At 38.9% G+C, this 21,263-nt stretch overlaps 2 protein-coding genes and 1 long non-coding RNA gene across 3 annotated transcripts in view; all 3 read right to left on the bottom strand.

The window, feature by feature from the left end:
* The window catches only part of LOC135462737 (fibrinogen C domain-containing protein 1-like), a 53,481-nt gene extending 33,962 nt beyond the window's left edge, over positions 1-19,519 (bottom strand). The window contains exons 1-3 of the mRNA XM_064739967.1: positions 19,330-19,519; positions 17,932-18,089; positions 17,178-17,274 (exon numbers count right to left, since the gene is read on the bottom strand). Coding sequence (XP_064596037.1) covers positions 17,178-17,274; positions 17,932-18,089; positions 19,330-19,483 — 409 coding nt within the window. The 5' untranslated portion in view covers positions 19,484-19,519. The remainder of the gene's footprint in view (positions 1-17,177; positions 17,275-17,931; positions 18,090-19,329) is intronic.
* Positions 7,277-11,260, bottom strand: LOC135462739 (uncharacterized). Its single transcript, XR_010443487.1, has 3 exons — positions 11,146-11,260; positions 8,168-8,325; positions 7,277-7,309 (listed from the first exon to the last, which is right to left on the bottom strand). It is a non-coding gene; the product is annotated as an uncharacterized LOC135462739 (long non-coding RNA).
* The window catches only part of LOC135462738 (fibrinogen C domain-containing protein 1-like), a 17,953-nt gene continuing 11,952 nt past the window's right edge, over positions 15,263-21,263 (bottom strand). The window contains exon 5 of the mRNA XM_064739970.1: positions 15,263-15,906. Coding sequence (XP_064596040.1) covers positions 15,641-15,906 — 266 coding nt within the window. The 3' untranslated portion in view covers positions 15,263-15,640. The remainder of the gene's footprint in view (positions 15,907-21,263) is intronic.

The raw sequence follows: 21,263 nt of genomic DNA, 5'->3' as shown, positions 1-21,263 counted from the left end.
ACATACCATCCAGATATTTACGAGAGTATTACAAATGTAATGCAGAAGACACCATGGCAAATATTTAATTATTTAGCAGTTGACAAATATGGAGGTATAATTTAATCCATTCATAAGCACAATTCAAAGGTCAGAATTTACATACACATATCATATTTAAACTGCATTTCCATGTCTACATAGATCAAATGATGTACATATAAATTGTTGAAAAAGTCTGAAGACTATGGAAGCCGATAGAGGACATCGCTGCTACCCGGCTATCTCGGCCTTTCTAATACAGGGCGAGGCAACGAGGTAGCGACGCTTACCCGCTACTTCGTTACCTCGCTGTCTCGCTGCCTCGCTACCTTGCTACCTCACTTCGCTGCCTCGCTATCTTACTACCTCGTTACCTTGCTGTCTGGCTGTCTCGCTGCCTCGCTCTCTCGCTACTTCGGCATTTGACGACCATAGTCAAGAACTTAACAAATCTCCTACTGCGCATGATTGTTTTGGACCTGTCGTTATTTGACCGTAAGTTACTCCGGTACTTTATTAAGTATAACATAAATCAACACGTAATGGTTGACGACGAACACACTAACCGTATCCTTACAGCGGGTATATATACATACTTGTGCCCTTCGTTCTTTAGCGACGGGGTGATGATTACTGGAGCATTGGTAATCAGAGTTATCCTAATTTCCGTGACTAGAAACAGATAATGCATGGATAAGGGAATATTTCCGAAATGGGTACACCAACGCCGGAATCCAGAGTCTTCTACAATTGGAGCGTGGTAAACCGAAGAACTTTGTGACTCCTACTGAGGGCCAATGATGGAAGGAAATGCAATCACCATATATACCTTGATAAAAATCCCCCCTCCAATTTCACCTCAATTCCCATAGCCCTCCCTTTACATCTCAGCCGAACAGAAGTACTGACCTAGCGGGGACTTATTATATAATAGTTCCAGGGCCTGGCAATAATAGTGCTGATTTCCACTGGCATCACATCTTGCCAGGTGTCTCAATACACAATTGCCAATACACAATACAACGCTAGGGCGATTAATAACTGCTCCTCATCGCGCTACTTCGCCACCTTGCTGGCTCTCCACCTTTTTACATCAATGTTTCGCTTTTTCGCTATCTCGTGGCCTCGCTTCCGCGCTCTTTGCAAAGGACGAAGTATTATGTTTATCTCGCTGCCTCGCTTCGCTACCTCGTTACCTCGCTTCACTATCTCGTTACCTCGCTTTGTTATTTCGCTACCTCGCTGCCTCGCCCTGTATTAGAAAGTTCGAGGTAGCGAGGTAGCGGGATGTCCTCTATCAACTCCAAAGAAGACAATCGAAAAGAAGAAATAATGGACTGATTTTAATTTCCACTCTAGCCCCTACTTTGTGTTCAGAGATGTATGGTTTTACGAAGTATACCCGCAGTTCGATTAATTATCAGCCAGAATTGTGTAACTATATTTATAGTGTCCTATTTCTGCGAAGAGAAAACTAAACACAAAACATATGTCTTTGGCAAATGTATAAATATTCATCAAAAGCGAAATCCCATCCACATATGTAGACAATCCTGCCTTTAATCCTCTCACTAATTTTTACTTATTATTAATTCCTTTCTCGTCATCTTGTTTTCCCACCCAAAATGTTAGGGAGAATAGCTTTAAAAAGTATCATACCAAGGCCGATTTCACAAAACCATCTCCGACAGGCGTAAAAAATTGAAATACAATCATAAAACTTGTTTTTTGACTTCAGAAATTAAAATTTGTCATCCTTATCTATATTTGCTAAACACAAATCTGTCCAAATTTCTACTTTCAGAACCAAAAACTAACCATTGAAAAGAGTCAGAAGTGGCTTTGTGGAATCCGTCTCTTTTAGCTATCAATATCACAAAAGCAATTGTTTCACCTGTTGTGCATATTATTGCAACTGGCCTTAGAACGTTTTTGATAGATTCTTGGATTTGTTTACTGTATACATCTTCGCTCTACCGGCTTGTCCAGTGAGGCAAACATTGTAGACGTCCAGACAAATTTGGACTGCCTCTGGCTGCATCCTGCTGATGTTAGCTGCTGACTGTCACTAACAGCTGATTGGTATCTGTGTCAAGTATGACGCGCATGCGCGCCAGTCGTGAATCTCCTTCAGTTCCCAAAGGCTGGCCGAAGAGGCTATGAATGACGGGGAGTCGGAGTAAATGACGGAATTGATAGATTTTGGACTTTTTAGATGATAGATTATAGACGGAGTTAATAGATTTTTCTTTCAAGCGGATATCGAGTCGTTATCGGTGTAGAATTACTCAAAATGCAGTGTTACCGTCACATGTAACAAAAAGTCACATGGATACAATGGCGGAAGACTAAGCCTCGGAGACTCTCAGCCCACGGTCCGATTCCTGATTTATGCTGTTACACAAAAGACTGCCTGAACGGGGAGTTAGTGTGATAAGTGTGATAGTTGGAAAGAGGAGAAAAACAGCCTCTTGTCAATTTTTCTCAGTTTGGGGTATATTCTAACTGTTCATGAAAATGCTTAAACAGCTTACACGCTGACACGTTGACGTTTAAACAGATTACACATTGACGCTTAAACAGCTTACATGTTGACTCTTAAACAGTTTACACGTTGACAAGTTGACGCTTAAACGGCTTACACGTTGACGCTTAAACAGCTTACACGTTGACGCTTAACAGCTTACACGTTGACGCTTTAACAGCTTACATGTTGACAAGCGCCATGGCTTATACAGAAATAATTTTATAAACTGATGTAAAATATAACTGACATAAGTCTAGAATTATTAAAAGTCATTTAATGTCATCATAACACTCTCATAAATACATAAATACAAAATACAATGACAGGTTTAGGGCGCTCAGCCCACCAGTAGAATTCCTAGTTTACGCAACAATATAGTGTAAAAGACTACGGCATAGAAAATAAAATCATAGCGCGAGGGTAGTTTAACCCATTGTTAGGAGCAAAAGAGTTTATGAACTTTTTAAGCCCAAGCCCGCCATGCCATAGGAAGGGAGACAATTTTGCAAAGACTCACGGTAGTTACCTACCCTGGATCTAACCTCGGTTTCGATCTCCGCTCTCTGAAAAGGACTTTACAACTGTTATATGTGGTTTTCTAATATTTTCCAATATTTAAAAGTTGAAAATACAGTACTGTGAAAAATTAGACAATTTTGACCTGTAATAAATAACTATTGAAAAATAACTGTTTTTTTTTGCTTAATTCTACTCAGTTCTGGTTGAAACTTACATGAGCAGTTACAGGACCAGTTACAGGAGCAGTTACGTAAGCAGTTACATTAGCAGTTACAGAAACAGTTACATGAGCAGTTACATGTAGAAGGATAGAGCTCAACGCGAATGTGTTAGAATTTTCCAGCATCACACTGATGCAATAATATGGATTTATCTGGGGTCATTTATCTTTTAGCTTGTTTCCGAGATGAAATATTTTAAAGAGAAATCAAGCAGTAAACCGTATGAAATAGCAACTGTCCTATTTGCCTATTCGACGGACTGGCACGACAAATCGCACAGTGTGTACTTAGCTTTATATGAGAGTTTTAGATCTAAGACATTTACTCCAGAATCAACATTTACATTAATGACTTCGTTTATCATTTGTATGTAATTAATTAATTTAACTGGTGAAGGTGCTTTTTTTTTAAATAGTCACTTTTTTAAAGGAGGAGGGGATGGAGAGGGATCCCTTGTTTCGAGAGACAAGCACGGGTTCGTGGGAAACCACTCTGCAATCCCTACCTTATATCCGTAGCAAACTTAGCCAGAGCTGGATTCGAGCCTGTCACCTCAGTGTTCCAGACAAGAGTACACAAAGCTTTGGTCAAATGAACTGGTTTCAAGCCTGATACCTCACTGGACTAGACTGGGGTGCTGAACACTGTAGTCAAATGTGCTGGATTCAAGCCTGATACCTCTCTGGTATAGAGTAGATCACTAAACACTTTAGTCAAATGTGCTGGATTGAAGCCTAATACCTCACTATTCTGGAATAGATCGCTAAACACTTTAGTCAAATGAGCTGGATTCTAGCCTGACACCTTACTAGTCTAGAGTAAATCGCTAAACACTTTATTCAAATGAGCTGGATTCAAGCCTGACACCTCACTAGTCTAGAGTAGATCGCTAAAACCTTTAGTCAAATGAGCTGGATTCAAACCTGATACCTCACTAGTGTAGATTAAACTGGTCAACACTTTAGCCCAGTGCGCTGGATTTATGCCTGACACCTCACTGGTCTAGACTACACCGGTCAACTCTTTCGCTGAATAAGCTAAATCCGAAACTACCACCTTTGGTAGGAAATGTATCTGTCTACACTATAGCCAAATAAGCCCGTGCCGGGCTTGCGCCTTCTCGGTCAGGGTTCAAATGATACAGCTCCAAAGGTGTGATGACAGTCATTGCCTCAATTTTACTAACACATATAGACTGTGGGTTTAGAACGGACTTACTGCTCCCCTGAGTCTGGAGCTCGAATTTACACATTCTGAAAAATGTGATGACTGTGACAGATTCCGTCATGCGTAGATCACCGTGAGGCTAACCACGGCCAATCATATGCAGCATTCGCCTCTCGTCATGACAAAAACATGTGGTATTTTACAGTTTATTTATTTTAATGATTGATGTGCCATTTTACTTCTATACCGGCGGCAAGTATCATAGTGGGAGGAAACGGGGCTAAACCCATGTCTGTTTGCACGTTGCTGGAAAACCTTTCCATTTTTATGACAGGGGAGGAAGCCAGCGTGAGCTGTATTTGAATTCGCAGCGCCCAAAACACCCGAAGAGTTCATCTGTGCTAACTTGCTGACCACAAGGCCACGAACACCATTGGCACTGGCAGTTTTTCCAATGTTACAAAGCTTCAATGCGCTGTGTGGACTGTGGCCTTATTATTGCATTCATATATATATATATATATATATATATATATATATATATATATATATATATATATATATATATATATATATAGGTCAATGCCACTCTCATTTTCTCTTCAAAGAAAACACCCTACCAGAGCAAATCCATAAAATGTTTAAAAAGTAGACTGTCATTTTTATTTGTAATGTTGCATAATCAAGACATCATAGTTTTAATTAAGCAAATTTGCAAATAATCGAAAGTGCCGCCATGCTTTCATTTTTAATCGATCAGGTTATCTCTATATCCCAATAACGCATCTGTTTCAGCTGACGCCACCGAAAGCATATTTTGATTTCTAACCATGTGTGCTCTCGTCTACTCTACGACGTAACGTATCTCGTGGCCCCGTAAGAATTCCATTATCATGCACGCCAGAAAAAAACATGGCTGTGGCAGTTTAGGCCTGTTTCAGATCTACTGGCTAAATAACTCTGGTTATGTTATTTGCTGTCTTTTCACGTTGACGGAAAATATTCACTGAATAATCTGGGTTATTAAGAGATATAAGATATGGCTAAGTCACGATTTGTTTTTCATCTTTCTCTAAAGTGTTCATCATTTCATGTCAAAACATAATCTTTGTTTTTGAGTTCTATTTCTTGAACACTTGAACTGATACGTCTAGCATATGTCTTCGACTTTTCCACAGGTCGGATCTTCATCTCCGAGAAGTGTAAATATCTGTATTTCCTTAACCAGAGGTGTTCTGCTATTCCGGAGTATTGAAACCGTGGTGACCTGCCATCTAGAACATACTCTCCATTCAGGTTACAACCGTAGTGGATCCCGTGCCACCGGCCAACTTTATAGTGGTCGGCGCAGTGAATAACCGATTTGTCGTTGTCACGATCAGGAGTGCTAAACTGGTGTCCATTGTGCAAGGACAATTCATCTTCTGTAATATTAAATCCGATAACGTGGTTGATACAAAACAGCAAATGCACAAGACAAAAAAAAGGCAAGAAAGAAAACTTTCTAGTTTTTGCAAAGGATCGTGAATGTTATTTCGCGAATTTTATATTTAAATTTCTTCTTGCCTGACACTATTTGATGAGCTTTGCTGACAATAGCTGGTCGATGACACTCGGCCTATGGTCTTGTTATTGTCATCCATTAATATGGAATAATTAATATGGTATAATATATACAACAATAAGAGCAATGAGACAGTATATGGGTTTACACATTCCGGTACTCTACTTCTAGCGAACAGGGGGTTTTACTTTAAGTGTATATGAACACGTACTATAAAACGATGCTGCCAAAGAAGATGATGAAGTATAAATGTTCGGAAATATTTGGAAATATTTAACCTCATTAGGCCGTCAGAGGTGGCATGTCAACGGTTGTCTGACATAGTCATCGTTTAGGTTCATACAAGCTCCCTCGGTCAGTAAGGTGTAAAATTCGTTATATCAAATCGCTATCACAACTTACCAGCCAGCCACCACCATTGGTTACCAAATCGCAGTACACCAGGAAACTTAATCCGACTCCAAATGGAAATATGCAACTGTTGACATTTATTTCCTGATATGGAATTGAGGATACGTACTAACGTACATAACTATACATAAACTTTCTCAGTTTTCTTCTTATGATGTGAATATGGCTTTAAACTATAGTTTTCCAAAGGCCAGAGCAATGAGTCCGGAAATAAATTAGGGTAATGTGGTGAGCTCACCAATGATATCTGTCAAAGCAGTCTTGTTTAGGAGGTATAGGTGGGGGTGGGGGGAATAGCCTGGCTTGAACGCCCTAATCCACCCGAACGTTCCCAGTATGTTTATCGATGATGTCATTTCGAATATTTTGACAACTGATGGAAAATATGCATGAAATATATGGTTTATCAGGAGATATAAAATATGTCTCAAACAGGATTTTTGAAAATGATTTTTTCGTCTTCGATGTAGCTTTCTTCATTTCCCTTAAAAGCATAGTCTTTGTATCAGGATTCTTTTGTATGCACCCTTGAACTGATCCGTCTAGCATATGTCTACGACTTCCCCACAGGTCGGATCTTCATCTCTACAAACTGTAAATGTCCGTAGTTTTTTATCCAGTAGACTCCTGCTATACCGGAGTATTTTAGCCTTGGTTTCCCGGCAACTTGAACATACTCTCCGTTCAGGTTAGCATTATGGCAGCCCTTGTACCACCAGCCAGCTTTATACTCGTCGCCGCAGTGTCGAGTTTCCGATGCGTCGTTGTCACTATTTAAAATTTTCTTACCCAACCAAAACTCCAGGTAAAGATTCCCGAAACCATCCTTATACCCCTGCCACATTCGTCCACGGATCCGTCTTTTCGTCTCTGAAACACCTATAGACATTAAAAGAGACCTGATTTTCCTGATAAAATATACATCGTCTTTAACTGCGCCATACGTGGAAAGATGTTTTTTGCCAAAACGTCAGTGTTCTCTGTCATTTACAGTTAAACCAGCCACCCGCATTTGCTTTGATAATCCATCACTAACCAAATGGCTAATTAGCTAAATTTCCAGCGATTATTGATGATTCACAGACGAGTCAGTCACTGGCATTTGCTCTGATAATTCATTCATACAGTCACTGACTTGTTCATTCCTTTTCTTTCTGGGGTAATTTATACATTAACAGCTAAGCCGGATAGCTGCATTTGCTCTGATAATTCATTCAGCTACATACGGGCTAACTAGCTATAGTTGGGGTGATAATTCATTATTCACTATTTGATAAGTTAACTACATTTGCTGTGATAATTCATGCATTCACACTGATACGATGAAGCCAACACACACACTATATATACAGAAGGAAATTTACGCTCAGTTGAATAACTCTACCTTTACAAAACAAGATATGATGGGCGACCTCTGCATAAACGCTTTCTCTAATATCGACAATTGTCCTCCAATGTCGCAGTTACGATATTAGGAGCAATGAGACAGTAGCGGACTTTATAGACTCCGGTACTCTACTTCTAGCAAACATGGGAGTTTACTTTAAGTAAAACGGTGCTGTCAAAGAAGATAATGAAGTATAAATGTTCGGAAATATTTGGAAATATTTAACCTCATTAGGCTGACAGAGGTGGCATATAAACGGTTGTCTGACATAGTCATCGCTTAAGTTCCCAAAACCTCCTTAAGTCAGTGAGGTGTAAACTCCTTTATATCAAATCGCTATTACAACTCACCAGCCAGCCACCCCCATTGGTTACCATATCGCAATGCACCAGGAAGCCTGATCCGACTCCAAACGGAAACACTCGGTAAACTCCGCTCTTGGTGTGGTCACAATTGTGAACATCTGCACAGTCTGATGGATAGATACAACCATCAAACATGTGGGGCTCTACAAATGATGAACAGTTAACTCATCAAGCACAACCTGGGCTGATCAGATCATTTGTTACATGTCGGATTTAAGCTAAAATGCCATGTAGTATAAACTAGGTATTTGTAATTGAATTCATTGTGCAGTTTGCTTGGATTTGAGATCTGAATTAGATATTCAGTGAGTGAGTGCTTGGGGTTTAAAGTCGTACCTAACATTTCTTCAGTCATATGACGACGAAAGAATGCTTAGAGCTCATGTAATGTGCCTCCATGCTGCAGGACGGATTTCCACCGCTCTTTTATCTAGTGCTGCTTTACTGAAACGCCTTACCCAAGGCAAGTAAGCAGCCCCTCCCAAGCCATTATACTGTTACGGGTCAACCAGTCGTTCCAGTATTCCCTTTATGCTGAACGCCAAGCGGGGAAGTTACAATTTCCTCTTTTAAAGTCTTGGGTGTCACTCGACCAGGGATTGACCCTGGATCTACCGCTCCGGAATCGCACTCTCTACGATTTACATTTTTAGAGAGACACATGTATATGTAAATGTTTGCGATTTGTTACACACTGTTGATATTGCTAGAAAAATTTGCACATCGCCCAGATTAACATTATATCTACATATGTTTGTGGAGCGAATGTATGTATGCATGCATGTATGTATGCATGTATGTATGCATGTATGTATGTATGTATGTATGTATGTATGTATGTATGTATGTATGTATGTATGTATGTATGTATGTATGTATGTATGTATGTATGTATGTATGTATGTATGTATGTATGTATGTATGTATGTATGTATGTATGTATGTATGTATGTATGTATGTATGTATGTATGTATGTGTGTGTATGCGTGTATTTGTGTATGTGTGCGTGTAGGTATGCGTGTATGTATGTATGTATGTATGTATGTATGTATGTATGTATGTATGTATGTATGTATGTATGTATGTATGTATGTATGTATGTATGTATGTATGTATGTATGTATGTATGTATGTATGTATGTATGTATGTATGTATGTATGTATGTATGTATGTATGTATGTATGTATGTATGTATGTATGTATGTATGTATGTATGTATGTATGTATGTATGTATGTATGTATGTATGTATGTATGTATGTATGTATGTATGTATGTATGTATGTATGTATGTATGTATGTATGTATGTATGTATGTATGTATGTATGTATGTATGTATGTATGTATGTATGTATGTATGTATGTATGTATGTATGTATGTATGTATGTATGTATGTATGTATGTATGTATGTATGTATGTATGTATGTATGTATGTATGTATGTATGTATGTATGTATGTATGTATGTATGTATGTATGTATGTATGTATGTATGTATGTATGTATGTATGTATGTATGTATGTATGTATGTATGTATGTATGTATGTATGTATGTATGTATGTATGTATGTATGTATGTATGTATGTATGTATGTATGTATGTATGTATGTATGTATGTATGTATGTATGTATGTATGTATGTATGTATGTATGTATGTATGTATGTATGTATGTATGTATGTATGTATGTATGTATGGATGCATGCATGCATGCATGCATGCATGCATGCATGCATGCATGCATGTATGTATGTATGTATGTATGTATGTATGTATGTATGTATGTATGTATGTATGTATGTATGCGTGTATTTGTGTATGTGTGCGTGTAGGTATGCGTGTAGGTATGCGTATATGTATGTATGTGTGTATGTATGTATGTATGTATGTATGTATGTATGTATGTATGTATGTATGTATGTATGTATGTATGTATGTATGTATGTATGTATGTATGTATGTATGTATGTATGTATGTATGTATGTATGTATGTATGTATGTATGTATGTGTGTATGTATGTATGTATGTGTGTATGCGTGTGTTTGTGTATGTGTGCGTGTAGGTATGCGTGTATGTATATATGTATGTATGTATGTATGTATGTATGTATGTATACTTGGGGTTTTTACTTCATACCTCACAATTGTTCAATCATGTGACAATGGGGAGTCGCTGGGTATGTGTGCATATTGGCTTACTCTGTATCTTTGTGCCAGGGCGAGATCATGCCGCCAGTGTGCTGCCGACACTGAAATATCATGCCGAAGACACCAAAAATGACACCCCACCCAAACATATTATACTGACACCCTGCCAAGTAGTCCTGTTTGTTTAGTTGCTGTAACCTCTCAAAGAGTGATATTTTTAAAATCTCCAGTATGGGACGACCCAGGTTTTATCCTGTGTCTGCCGTCTAAGATATAGGAGTGTAGTTCCACCCTTTAACCCTTTATTGGAAATTCCAAAGTAAAGATGCAGAAAGTAACAGAGGAAAAGTTTCACAAATGCGGGAAAGATTTCAAAATGCTTAAAAAAGAATTCAATAATACCAGCAGCGGAGGACATGAAAAGTGACATTGTCTTAGAAGTATGAAGTGAAAACGTGATCATATGGAGTTTGTATTATGTCTGATGTTAGTGAGTTTGATTTATTTATCTATTGGATTGGTGTTTGACACCATACAAAAGGATATTTCACTTGTATTACGGCGGCAAACGGTGGAGGGAAGAAACCGGAGGAGTCCGGAGGAAGATCAGAACCATCCGCAGGCTTCTGGAAGATCTTCCCACGAATGGCCGTGGGGGAAGCCAGCATGAGCTGGAATTACACCAACCACATTGATGAGAGGCTCCTTGGTCATTGCGCCTCGGTGGCGTGCTAATTACCTCGGCCACGGAGGCGCCTTGTGAGTTTGACTACGAAGGAAATACTGGACATACATAGCTTAAAACCTACCTGAAGTGTAGAACGTATCCTCCAAACTGTCATTGCCTAAAGGTAGCACCTCGAACTGGTTTAAAAACTGTCCATAAAAGTTAGCTGCGCCTGTTATGGGGTACCTGGCTACCACTTTTAACAGAGCCACTAGTACATGGTAAGAAATCCCCATCTTTCCTGTCAGAAGCTAATGGTGAACTGGTTGTACAGCTTACTCTTAAAGCGTATAAACGACGTCGCCAATGAAAACATCCGGGTACATATCAACGTGTAAATTACTGGCCTTGTTTTTGTTAACATATTCCTTGAATTTCACATTCCCCACACACACCCCCGCACCCAAACCGTCGACTGATAAATCCACATAATACAGGAGTCAGTTACAGTTTCTTGGAAATAACTCTGCCATCTGGTTCACAATGCTGCACAAAAATAAACACTTATACGTCAACCTATAAACTTTAACCAAATTCTTCTGACAGGGCACACACTACAACCAGTGGTGATACAAAACTCAAGTAATGAAATAACTCACAAAAAACAACCGGTAGTGAAATGAAAAACACCTTGTAATTAAATAAAACCAGTAGTGAAATAAAAATTAACTAATTATAAAATGCCAGTCCTGAAGTACAAAACAACCAGTTGTGACATAAAATGAGATTTTTTCATTATTGGCTGATTTGGCTGGTTTTTATTTCACTACTGGTTTTTCCTTTGACGGTGAGACGATTTTATCGCACCGTGCATTTTACAAATTGAATCAATTTTCCATTTCCAGTGAAACCAAAGTTCAAAAAGTTAAAGATGTTACATGAGCGTTAACGTCCACGTTCAATATCCGTTCACTGCCCGTAGAAGGAGACTGCATACAATTTCACGAGATTTCACAGCAATTTATGAATTTTTAAGAGACTTTGGAGAATTTTACGAGATGTCAAGATTTCACAAGATATTCCGAATTTTTGACCCCACGTGTCTCCTTTCGCATACGTATGTTGTGTTTTCCTCTTATTTTTTTTCGGCGAATGTGTTCTTTTTATGGAGTGGTCGGTTAAATCCGAAAAAAAGTTTTCTGTAAACGATTTGGTGTATTATTGTTCTTGTCCCTGTATTTTAATACCAGGAACTGGTAATAAATGGTATAATGTTTCGTAAGAAATTTAAACATTGCCGAAGGTATAAGATATTTCATTTCCTGCTGTTTGTGCAGTATCACTAACACAGTGATTGCTGAGAAATCAATGTGACCAGTGTGACTTCCAAGTGAACTGCAACGTCCGAACTGCGAAATTGCTGTATGATTTGCACGTACTATGGGTCTATAGTCAGGATTTAAAACAACTGAGAAATAACGAGCTGAGAAAACGCCGTTTTCACGTCAAAGATATTGCTTAATGTGTTTAGTGTCTACTTCGAATTGAGTTGATTTCTTAAATGTTGTTTCAAATTCGCTGTTTATATTATATAATATGATATTGAGAAAACCAGTCATAAAGTACATGCACTGGTGACAAAATATGAAGTTTTGGGAGAGGGTGTTTTAACAAGTTGAGTAATGTATGACCTTGTCCTTATAATGAACAAGAAATGTAAGTAACTTCGAACACAAGTTTTTTTTTCTTTTTTCCCCCCTTACCTTTATAGCTCTAATTAGAAGGCAATTGCAAAATACTGGTACAGAATATAGTATTTGTTTTCTATGTAACAATCAGTACTATTTTTATTTGTTCATGATCATCTCATCAACATAAAGTAAAAAACGTATTGTCAAATTATAAATAAAACCAATTAAAATGAACCTGTACAGAAGCGATTATCTTTTCTCTCCCCTGACAATCAATACTTTCATTTGTACATAATCATCTTCTTAAGCATGTCTTCAAATAAACCTAAAAGTATAAGTCAAATTTTATTTAGAAGAAATTTAAAAAACTATTTACCATAACGACACAACATAGATTATCTTTTTCCTCTAATAATCACAAATTACATTTGTACACTATAATAAAAAGCTTTGTATGTTTCAGCAAAGATATAAATGTTTACACTACACACTGCGCCTGGAAATGGTATTATCAACGACTTTGGGGTTTAGGACAAAGCTGTGTTGATGAGCAGTAAACGTTTGTTTAGATCGGCACCTTGAAGCGTTGTTGGGTAACGCTGTAATGGTGAGGACTCCACTGGGCAGTAAAATGACTTCCCGAGCTTTTAGCTTCACCTTGTCGATAAAATTGGCAATACAAGAATAAAAGATTTGCAAGGAATGATAAGTTATACTAAATTTAGCCTGAGTAGTTCCGTATACTGTACGTTATAAATATATAGATCAGTGTACATTTGCAGCAAAGTGCACTGTAAATTGTCAAACCGCTACAGTTTAACACACAATGCTGTAAACACGTATCGACTAGAGTAAAATTACACCACAGAGGTTCAGAATTGCGCTGGAAAATGGTGTAAAATATTTACAACATGATTTACTGTAAAAATAAAGAGTGCTTTATGCTGTAAATTTGCATTCAATTCTTACAGTGTATATTCGCCTTTATATGACAGTAATCACGTGGGAATCAGAGCAAATCTGATGATGGACGAACAATGTCGAAACAATGTCTCCAACAGTGGTGGATAGAAATCCAAACGATTGTACATGTATGTTGTTGTTGTGCCATTCTATGTAACATGATAAACAGCAAGGGGATTGTAATAAACCGGAACCAGTAATGAAATAAAAATCAGCCAGTAATGACAAAAAAGAGTTTTATATTATTGCAGGTTGATTTTTGGTTTACAACTGGTATGTCAGTACTGGTCATTTTTTATTTCACTAATGGTTTTATTTCACCACTGGGTGTTTTATTTGTTCACTACTGGTTATATCTGGTGAGCTACTTCATTACTGGTTTTATATCAACACTGGTTGTAACAGCACAGCGCATTGAACCGATTCAAGGTCTGGTGTACCTAAAGACTGGGTATTTAAGCGCTTAACTGTTGTAAGAACACCTATATGTACTACATGGCGGATGAAAATACATCGCTTTGTTTTTTCATCGTCACGCACCATCATGTTATCGCTTCGCACTATGGTGACATCACGTGGTGGTTTCCTCTCTAGCTGTACTAGGGAAGGTCTGACAGCAACCTGCTGATGGCCAAGGGTTTCTCAAAGGGCTCTGCCTCCTTCTCCCCCTTCCACCCATACTGCTGGGCACCGTTGTGAAATATTCTTGAGCACGGGATAGAACACCAATAAAGTAAAATACATATCGATTTGTTTGGCCATACCATCCCTTCAAAGTTTGATTACCCTTCGTCATGGTTGTATTTTCAAACCGCTCTGCGCAGTGCATCTTCTCAACGGACAACTTTTGCACTTCGTTCAGTTTAACTATACATCCATGTATATATGCAGCTGGCTAACAGCAATTCCCATTACCGACACACTTAGTTTGTATAACTAGATGCATATGTTAGGAAGCTTACTCTCCGACTGAATCGCTTTGTGTGGGGTTAAAAGAGAACACCTTACCAGAACAAATCGATATAGTATGCCACATAAGGTTTAAAAAGCAGGCTGTTATATTTTAATTTATAACGTTGCATTATCAAGATAAGACAGTTTAAATTAAGCAAAATTACAAATAATCGAAAGCGCCGTCATGATATCATGTTTAACCGGTGAGGTGTAAGTTATCTCTATAACCCAATACCGCATCTGTTTCCGCTGACATCTGCCAGCATTTTTCTCTACAACTTTCTCATTTAAATAAAAACCTCTTTTTTTACATTACCTTTTCGTGTATACTTTAAATCAAGCACAAATACATGTCAACCAGAAGAGCGCAACTCACGCTGTTCTAGTCAGTAGATTATTCCGTTAGATATAGCGCACACATACACCTTTCTCTTCAAACTTCACAGCTTATTTATTTTGAATGAATGAATGATTATGGCTTAACGCCACATCGGCAATATTTCAGCCATACCGTGGCGATATTTATTTTGAATATACATGCAACTGTTCGACTTTATTTCCTAATGTGCAATTCAGGATACGTCCTAACATATAACAATACACAAACTTTGTCAGTTTTCTGCCTGGGAGGTGAAAATGGAAGAGAAAATATTTTTTCCCAAAGGCCCCAGCAGGCAGTCCGGAAATGATGTAGGCTGCTGTGGTGACGTCACTGGTGATATCTGACAAAGCAGTCTTTTTAGGGTGGGGGGGAGGGGAGGTGGATAGCCCAAATTGGAGGCGAAAAGCTGCTCCCACATTCCCAGTATGTTCATCAAAGGTGTCAAAATTTTTGCCCATGACGGAAAATACGTATAAAATATATAGTTTATCAGGAGATATAAAATATCCCTCAAAACACCATTTTTGAAAATGTTTTTTTGTTTTTTTTTTTGCCTTCGACGTAGCGTTTATCATTTCCCTTAAAACCATAGTCTTTGTTTCAGGATTCTTTTTCATGGACCTTGAACTGATCCGTCCAGGATATGTCTACGACTTCCCCACAGGTCGGATCTTCATCTCTGCAAACTGTAAATGTCCGTATTTTCGAAACCAGATGAATCCTTCTAGTCCGAAGTATTGTAATTGTGGTTTCCCGCCAGCTGGAACATACTCTCCGTTCAGGTTACATTTATGGCAGGCCCTGTACCACCAGCCAGCTTTATATTTGTCGCCACAGTGTAGAGATGTCGATGCGTCATTATCACTATCCGGAGTGCTAAACCGGTATCCATTGTGGTGGGTAATTACATCTTCTGTAAGATTAAATCCGATAACGTGGTTTAAACAAAACAGCAAACAATACAAGACAATAAAAGGCGAGAAAGAAAACTTTCTGGATTTGCTAAGGATCGTGATTTTTTTCTGGAATTTTATTACCAAAAGCTCTTCTTACTCGACACTATTTGCTGGGCATTGATGACAACAGCTGGTCGACGACACGCGGCATAAAACTCTGGTGTTGTTATTGTTATCCATTAATATGGTGTGGAAATGTTTACTTTACCTGTGGTAAAGTTCGTTAGCAGATTGCCATAGGTTAACGGTTTAGCACGGGCAATCCGGTATGTTTTATTCATAATATTGACCGTCATTGTATGAGTTAGAAATTCAAAGGTATGGTGGAAACCAGCCTGAGCCCAGGGGAAATCCACTACCATTGGCATTTTAATGGCAGACCTGCCCACGAAGGGCTGGAAAGGAAGCCGGCATGATTTGGGCTAGAACCCACATTGGGGAGAGGTCCCTGGGTCACTGTGCCGCCCGTCAGCATAGTGACGTTGTGATGTCAACAAATGTAATTTCTCTAGTCCTAGGAAGAGAAAATATTGTAATGGTAGATTAGAATTGATTTTATGTATGCGCATTACTGACACTTGGGCTTGATACCTTGCCCACTCAGATACGAATTATTGCCACTATGTATGACACCTTGCCCTTCCAGTCACGAATTACTAACACTTGAAATGACACCTTGACCACTGACTTGATGGACAATGTGTCGTGTATTGTGTTAGTAATCCGTGACTGTGTTGGCAAAGCGTCAAGCCTAGTGCCAGTTATTCGTGATTCGATGGAAAAGATGTGAAGCCTGGTGTCAATAATCAGTGGCTTGCTGGACAATGTGTCATGTGTTGTAATAGTAGTTCGTGGTTGGGTGGGAAAACAGTCATGACTGATGTCTATAATTCGTGACTGGATTGACAAGGTGTCATGCATGGTATCAGTAATCCGTGACAGGCAGAAAACCACACACGACATCTTGTTCATCCAGTCAAGGAAGAAAGGCGTAGCTCTCAGCATTAGTCAAACAAGTGATCTTGGTAAAATCAAGTTTAAACATTAATAAACATCCTTGCTGAAATAGGCTCTTGAGTTAACATCTAGCCAGATGGTCATTGGAGCGTGTAAAGGTGTCTATCATGAAACAAGTTCAGTAGGACCCAACCAGGAAAGGAATATATGAATATGTAATGTTGCATATATTATACTTGCAGGTATCTACGTGGATTTAAAATTTTCTTACCCAACCAAAACTCTTTGTACAGATTTCCAAAGCCGTCTCTGTATCCCTGCCACTTTCGTGTGAAGTCCACGGATCCGTCTTGTCGTCTTTGAAACACCTGTAGACATTAGAAGAAACCTCGTTTTCCTGATAATAAATATATGACCTTTCATACGTAAAACGATGTTATGCCAATTGTCACTGTTCTCTGTCATTGACAGTTAAGGCAGTCGTCTACATTTGCTGTGATAATTCATGCAATCACAGGCAGGCCGCTTATCCACATATACATTTGCTTTGATAATTCACAACTAAACTGAATGGTTACACCACACTGACACGATGAAGCCAACACACACATTATATATACAGGATGAAATTTACGGTCATTGGAATAATCCTACCTATACGAAACAAGATATGAGGGGCGGCCTCTGCATAAAACCTCTCTCTAATATCGACAATGTCCTCCAATGCATCAGTTACGACATCAGGAGCAATGAGACAGCAGAGGGGTTTAAAGATTCCGGTACTCTACTTCTAGCGAACATGGGGGTTTACTTTAAGTGTACATGAACATGTACTATTAAATGATACTGTCAAAGAAAATGATGAAGGATCAATGTTCGGAAATATTTAAAAATATGTAACAACATTAGGCCGTCAGAAGTGGCATACCAAAGGTTGTCTGATAAAGTGATCGCTTAACTTTATACAGGCTCCTTCAGCCAGTAAGGTGTAAATTCCTTTATATCAAATCGCTATTACAACTCACCAACCATCCACCTCCGTTGGTTACCATATCGCAATACACCAGGAAGCCTGATCCGACTACAAACGGAAACACTCGGTAAACTCCGCTCTTGGTGTGGTCACAATTGTGAATATCTGCACAGTCTGATGGATAGATACAACCATCAAACATGTGGGGCTCTACAAATGATGAACAGTTAACTCATCAGGCACAACCTGGGTTGATTAGATCATTTGCTACATGTGGGATAGAAGATAAAATGGTATATAGTATATGCTATATATTTTGTGACTGATTTTATTCTGTATTTTTTTTGCTTGGATTTGAGATCTGATTCGATTTTCAGATGGACACATGGCTGTGTATGAGACTTGTTGATATTGCTAGCAAAATCTTGTGTACATTGCCCAGAATAACATTATATGTATATATGCTGGTGAAAGCGAATTATTACTGATTGTAAAGTTTTATAAAACAAAGATTAATTATTCTGAATATCCTGAATATCCGAAGACTGGTTTAAGGATGCTAAATCTCAAGGTTATATTGGCAGCTGGCCACGTCATGTGAATGGCGTATTTTAGTATGTATGAGTGTATGGGTGTGCATGTATGTATGTGTGTATGCTTGAGGTTTTACGTCGTACCTCGCAATTCTTCAGTCATATGACGACGGGGAGTTATTAGGTGTGTGTACATAAAGGCATACTGTGTTTCCTTGTGGCAGGGCGAGATCATGTCGCCAATGTGCTGCCGACAGTAAAATATCATGTCGAAGACACAAACATGACACCCTACCAAGCCACATTATACTGACACAGATCCAACAAGTCCTGTTTTGTAAGGTTACTCTAACTTCTACATGATGTCCTCAAAGAGTGCTAATTTTAAAGTCTTTGGCATGAGACCGACCCCAGGTTTGATCCCGTGTGTCCCGTGTAAGATGTAATAGAAAAGTTCCATTGTTTAACTCTTTATGGGAAATTTCCAGGTAAAGATGCAGAAAGTAACAGTGGAAAAAATTCACAATTCTTAAAGAAAACTTCAACAATACCTACAGCGGAAGAAATGGAAACTGACATTGTTTAAGAAGTATAAAGTGAAAATGTGACCATGTGGAGTTTCTATTGTACTGATCTTAGTGAGTTTGATTTATTTATTTACTTAATTGGTGTTTACGCCGTAGAGAAAAGTATTTCAGTTATACGACGGCGGCCAACATTCAGAAGGGAGGAAACCGGGTAGAACCCTGGGAAATCCCACAGCCATCCGCAGGCCGGTGGCAGACCTTCCCACTTATGGTCGTAAAGGAAGCCAGCATGAGCTGGACTTGAACTTCCACCGACCGCATTGGTCAGAGGGGGCCCCTGGTGAGTTTAACTACAAAGGAAGTACTGGACATTCAAGTATCAAAACCTACCTGAAGTGGAGAACGCATCCTTAAAGCTGTCATTGCCTAAAGGTAGCACCTCGAACTGATTTAAAAACTGTCCATAAGAGTTAGCTGCGCCTGTCTTTGGGTAGCTGACTACCACTGCTAACAGAGCCACTAGTACACGGTAAGAAATCCCCATCTTTCTTGTTAGAAGCTAATGGTTAACTAGATGTACAGCTTACTCTTTACGCGTATAAACGACGTCGCATATTCCTTGAATTTTCACATTACCCCCCCCCCCCCCCGCCCCGCCCCATTTCCCTCGCACGCACATCATGGACTGACAAATCCACGTAATGCAGGAGTCAGTTACAGTTTCTTGGAAATAACTCTGCCACCTGGTTCACAATAAAATAAACACTTATCTATGAACCTATAAACTTCAACCGCATTCTTCAGACAGGTCACAGCGCATTGGACGCAGGCAGATACACGGTCGGGCGTACGTAAAGACTGGGTATTTAAGCATTTAGCTGTTGTAAGAACACATATATGTACTACACGGAGGGTAAAACTACGTCGATTCTTTTCATCGTTTTACCGTCACGCACCGTGGTGTTATCGCTTCTAACTATCGTGACATCACACGCTGGCTTCCTCTCTGGCCGTTCTAGGGAAGGTTATCCAGCAGCGTGCGGATGGTTCTCCCCGCAAAATGCTGGTTGCCGTCGAATAAGTGAAATATTCTTGAGTACGGCATAAAACACAATTAAAAAATAAAATATATATCCAATTCGTTTGGTCATACCATCGCTTCAAAATTTGGTTTCTCTTCCGCTTGGTTGTTTTTCAAACCAATCTGCGCAGTGCATTTTTTCAAAGGACAACTTTTGCAATTGCCTCAGTACAACCATACATGCAAGTATATATGTAGTCAGCTCTAAAATTGTTTGAAAAGAGCTTACTTTAGTTTCAGCAGTTTAACTGTGAAAAAGATACTCGTGAAATTTAAATATCATCGTATTTACATAGTTTCTTCGTACCTCTGAATTACTTGTCGGATATCTGTGGCAAGTATTCTTTTGCCGTTAGTTCAAAACTAAAGTACCAAATAAGGTTCCTGTGAACATCTTCTGTCCAATCGATGTACCCATTTCCACTTTAATGATAACCCAATGTGTGATTTTAGACTGAACCGACCCTTTATATCACTTTATTGTAACTTTGTCTCCATTTAGCCCTTTGACTATAGAAATCTGGGGCCAGTTATTCGCATGTCTGGGCATATCCATAAGACACAAGTCACAAGCCGCAACAACAAGCAAACAAATAAATAAAACAGTATATTTTATTGATGATATGCTGTGAAAAGTAATTGATCGCTGCATTCAAACTGATACTGGTACTTGTGTCTCGCTAACCCCCCGTGGCTCATTCTATTGTCAAGGGTAGTTTTATTGTTATGCACGTATTCACTGGCATTTATATTGAAACATACTGGTCGGAAAATGTCTTCCTCGTCGGAAATAATTACCTCCGCCATGTTATTTCTTTCCACCATGTGAGACGTTTCGCAAGACCGATATCTCTGGACAGACCCGCTTACCAATGGAAGTGGCCAACTTTCTTCATCTGAGCTCGATATATCTTCATCGTCTGTAAAAATATGAAGGAAAATTGGTGCCTGTTAAAAAGAATACACGAAACGTGATTTTAATTTCTTAATATACAGTTAAGGGTGTGTCCTATCATGTGAAAGTGCAAAAAAATCTCAGTCTTGCATTGGAGGTGTAATCCATGTGAAACGCCATTTTTCCAAGACCCCAGTGCGGTCAGTTCCGAAAATTAGTAGCCTTCAGCCTGCAGGTGATAATTCTCAGAAAGACTGGTTGAGGGTGCTAAGCGCTAACATGTCCGACCACTCGCAAAAAACGCATAAAATAGAGGTGTATTTTGGAGAATATATCGCTCAAAAAGAA

Source organism: Liolophura sinensis, chromosome 2 (genome assembly GCF_032854445.1).
Source record: "Liolophura sinensis isolate JHLJ2023 chromosome 2, CUHK_Ljap_v2, whole genome shotgun sequence".
NCBI lineage: Eukaryota > Metazoa > Mollusca > Polyplacophora > Chitonida > Chitonidae > Liolophura > Liolophura sinensis.
The sequence above is the reverse complement of the archived record's forward strand: the minus strand, read 5'-3'. Positions and strand labels throughout refer to the sequence as shown.